The sequence below is a fragment of the Salvia miltiorrhiza genome, chromosome 1, assembly GCF_028751815.1.
Source record: "Salvia miltiorrhiza cultivar Shanhuang (shh) chromosome 1, IMPLAD_Smil_shh, whole genome shotgun sequence".
Lineage (NCBI taxonomy): Eukaryota > Viridiplantae > Streptophyta > Magnoliopsida > Lamiales > Lamiaceae > Salvia > Salvia miltiorrhiza.
Genome location: NC_080387.1, coordinates 76,621,457 through 76,625,847, shown reverse-complemented (window position 1 = coordinate 76,625,847; position 4,391 = coordinate 76,621,457). Strand labels below are relative to the sequence as shown.

Here is a 4,391-nt window from a genome sequence, read left to right as displayed (position 1 = left end):
TCAACTTCTCCTCTGTGTTGGAGTAGCTCTCTTCCTTGTCTTCTTCTTCTTCTTCTTGTTCTTCTTGTATGTATATCCAACGCCAAAAAAGAATTCCACCAACCATCTTGGCCTTCCAAATCGAATAATCCAACAACCAATTCCAATTCCAACTATGATTCCACTTCCATATCCCATCACCACACTTCTCCATCCAAATCCATCTATAAATCCATACTCATCATCTTCGTCATCTTGTTCTTCTGGCTGCATCCGCTGCCCATTCTCCTCGTTGCATTTTCTCGTCAACGGAAATCCACACAATCTCAAGTTTCCCACATATGAATCATTCTCAAATGTGGAAAACTGAGTAGACTGTGGTATTTGCCCCACTAGATTATTCATTGACAGGTTTAATTTCGCAAGAAATGTCAACCTCGTCAATTCACTTGGAATTCCTCCATCCAATTTGTTGGATGACAAGTCCAGTGATTCAAGCACACTTATATTTCCAAGAGATGCAGGTATGTGTCCCATGAGATTATTGTGGGACAAATTCAAGTATCTCAAAGAATTAAGATTACCTATGAAACGTGGAATAGTCCCAGAGAATTTATTGGAGGATAAGTCAATGATTGTAAAGTCTTCCAACAATCTCTTCAATAACTGATCCAAACCTTTCAAGGTGATTCTCATCTCCACATACCTTAGAAAATAGAAATCATCAATACTTGTAAGTAGATCTGTCTTATTTTCCTTCACATCCATCATTGCTCTAAAGTTCTTGAAATATGTTTGAGGGAGAGACCCCACAAATTCATTGTCAGATATATCTAAAACTTGCAACTTTTGAAATGGAGGGTTACTTCGTGAAGGCAGCGACATGTTACCATCAAACTTGTTGGACTTCAATATGAGTACTCGAAGCTTAGGAAGACCTTCCATCCAAAACGGAAATTCATCTTGTATTCTATTATTTCCAACGTCTAGAGCCTTCAGACTTTTGCAATTGATTAAGGATTTAGGTAATCTTCCTTGCAATTTATTACCACTCAAATTGATGGAGAGAAGACTACACCCTTCGATAAATATTGATGGAATGGGGCCACTAAAGTTATTTGCATTTAAATGAAATATGAACAACGATTTGCTCAAGTTTCGAAAGCATTGTGGAACTGTCCCTTCCAAACTGTTATTTGAGAGTAGAAGAAACCAAAGGGATGTCAAGTTGCAGATGCAGAATGGAAGCTCACCATTTAATTTGTTGGAAGAGAGTTGTAGAAACCGCAAATTGGATAGATTCCCAATGATGGATGGTATTGGACCTGGAAGTTTGAGAAGTCAACGTAGATATATATTGCTTTAGAGACAATCTAGATACATAAAAAAAACATGGCAATGAAGAAATACATTTTATGCACGTGAAGTATTTTGATAGAAATTAAATTACCTCTTCTATTCTTATATCAGCCATGCATGTGTCATATATTCAATGGCATCTTAATTTAATATAGTATTTGCTAACTAACATTGATCCTTAAAATTAATAGAGTTACAATATGGCTAGAAACAACAAATCCAACTATTGTTAAAGTATTTAGTTAATTAAGCACGAGCTAATTAAATGAGAACAACCTAGCAAGTTGAGAAATCAATGATTCAAAATTAGATAAGTCATCCTTTTTTATTTCATATTGCACATGGAGTGACAAAGGAATTAGACAAATATCATATCTTGTATGAACACACGTTTTCTTGCAATTTATTAACACTCAAATTGTTAGACTAAAAAATACACCCTCTCATAAATATTGATGGAATGGGGCCACTAAAGTGATTTGCATTTAGATGAAATATGTCTAAAGATTTCCAAACTGTTATTTGAGAAAATAAGAATTTGAAGGGATGTCATGTTGCACATGGAGAATGGAAGCTCACCATTTAAAATGTAAAATATTAAAAATACTAGTTTAAACAAAAATGGCCAAAGATCCGATCAAGTTGTAAAGAAGTTATGTCAAGTTGCAGATGGAGAATGAGAGCTCACCATTTAATTTGTTGGAAGAGAGATATAAATACTGCAGATTTGATAAATTCCCAATGGTGGATGGTATTGGACCTAAACATTGAAGAACCCTTCATTTCAATCACTTTAAAGATGGAGCATAGTAAGAAAGACATTTTGTTTTGTACTTACGCTCAAACTTTATTATTTGCTAAATGCCTCTAAAGTATAAATCAATTAGCAATGCACACAAGATATTTTGTTACAAATCTTATATTTCCCTGTATCACGAAGACATGCACACCAAGTATACTTGATGACATCATAATTTAACAAATCATCTGCTAACATTGAGAAAATAGAAGATCTAATATGGCTGGAAATAGAAAATCCAACTGCTGTTAGAGTATTGATAATATCTAACTAAGCATAAATTAGTTATATGAGAACAAGCCAACAAGCAAAGAAAACAAAATAAGATAAAGATTTGATCAAGTTTTGCAATCGTTTCTGCCGAGTTGCAGATAGCAAGGGATGTCAAGTTGTAGATGGAGTGGAATTAAGCTCACCATTTAATTGGTTGGAGGAGAGTTGTAGGATTTGCAGATTTGAAAGTTAGTAGCAAACGTTTACAAGAATTACTTTGGCAGATAATTTGAAATATCTTTTCAACAAATGTATCTAAAACCAACAAATTAGGAAATGGACGACAGATAATTTATGTAATGTTCCATATATCTCATTTTTTTACCACTAAACTGATTTATAATTGAACGAAAGATGGCCAAAGATTTGCTAAAGCTTTCATAGCATTGTGGAATTTCTTATTCCCAAGATATACATAATCAATCTCTTTGATTGCCAAGTCGTAAATAAATTGATTTGATTATTATAACACGACCAAAAAAATAATAAGTATAATTAGAACACTATATTTAATGGTTCGTTTTTGTTAGTTTGAATACATTATTAAGTGAATATTAAAAATGGTAATTTTCGAATCCACTTAATTTTGACTCGGTTCAATTTAGTCTTGGCAATGGGTGGGGGCCTCTGATATTTACAAATTGGTTTTCAGTTGTTAAAATAAAATTAAAAAGTCATTTTTTTTTATCAAATCATACGGTTTATTGCTAAAAGATTAATGTACAAAAATTTATATCTAACCTATTCAATGCTGAGTCATATATAGTTAAACTAACCAATCTAAAATCATAATTACTATTAGAAAATTAGTTAGTGGCGTGCTTTTTCTAATTATATGAAAGTGAATATATATTGTCATATGGGCTAATTTGTAAACTATTCCATTTAATTAGATCGATGTAAACCGAGTCAAGTATAGAAAAAGAGAGAGAAATAATAATAATAATAATAATAATAATAATAATAATAATAATAATAATAATAATAATAAATAAGAGCCCACCGTAGTAATCATGAGCAATATATCTTGTGATATGGGCTAAGTAGTGGTCAATAATTCGGTTTAGAGTCAGTAATCATGAGCAATATCAATTAAGTTTTGTGGGCCCTCTGATATTTACAAATTGGTATTAAGTTGTTAAAATAAAATTAAAATGTCATTTTTTTTAATCAAAGCATACGGTTTATTGCAAAAAGATTAATGTGCAAGAATTTATATCTAATCAATTCAAAGTCATATATAGTCATGCAAAGTTATATATAGTTATAAATTGAGCAATATCAATTAAGTTTTGTGGGCCCTCTGATATTTACAAATTGGTATTAAATTGTTTAAATAAAATTAAAATGTCATTTTTTTAATCAAAGCATACGGTTTATTGCAAAAAGATTAATGTGCAAGAATTTATATCTAATCAATTCAAAGTCATATATAGTCATGCAAAGTTATATATAGTTAATTTCATAACGAAGCGTGATTCAATTGGTAAAGTTCTCCGCTTCCAATTAATAGATTAGATATTTGAATCACTATTGGGAAAAATGAAAAATCGTTATTAATCTTTTTTTTTTTAATAAAAAAGAGAGTAATAGTTGATTTAAAATATGCCTAGAATTTTGGAGACCAGAAGCCTACAAATGCCCTTTATATTCAAATCTAAAACTGTTCTTGTGAGCCTAGAACTTTTGGAGACTAGCTTACTCCGACCCATAAGAGTGTGCATTGTCATTTTTGGACACTACTACACCACTAATTTTTTTTATTTCTTATTCTTATTTTTTAATAAAATCAATCACTTTTTCAACTCCCAATACAATTATTTAACATTTTATTAAAACTCATGCTACAAAAAATGATGCACATTTTTATGGGACGGATAAAGTATTAATTTACAAAAGAACTAAATTTTCAAGTCATTATTTGACTTATGTGACAATGCCGCGTGGAAGACAAATCATTGAGCCACAAAATTTGACTTCT

The 4,391-nt window shown here is 31.2% G+C and overlaps 1 protein-coding gene across 1 annotated transcript; it reads right to left on the bottom strand.

Moving 5' to 3' along the window:
- LOC131013996 (receptor-like protein 19) lies at positions 1-924 on the bottom strand. The gene has a single exon (XM_057941935.1). It carries the CDS (start codon positions 922-924, stop codon positions 1-3), a length of 924 nt encoding a protein of 307 aa, XP_057797918.1.
- Between the last annotated feature and the right edge of the window lie 3,467 nt (positions 925-4,391).

Coding starts and splice junctions, on each gene's coding strand:
- LOC131013996 (XM_057941935.1), bottom strand. CDS start 924: ATGGAAGGTCTTCCTAAGCTTCGAGTACTCATATTGAAGTCCAACAAG.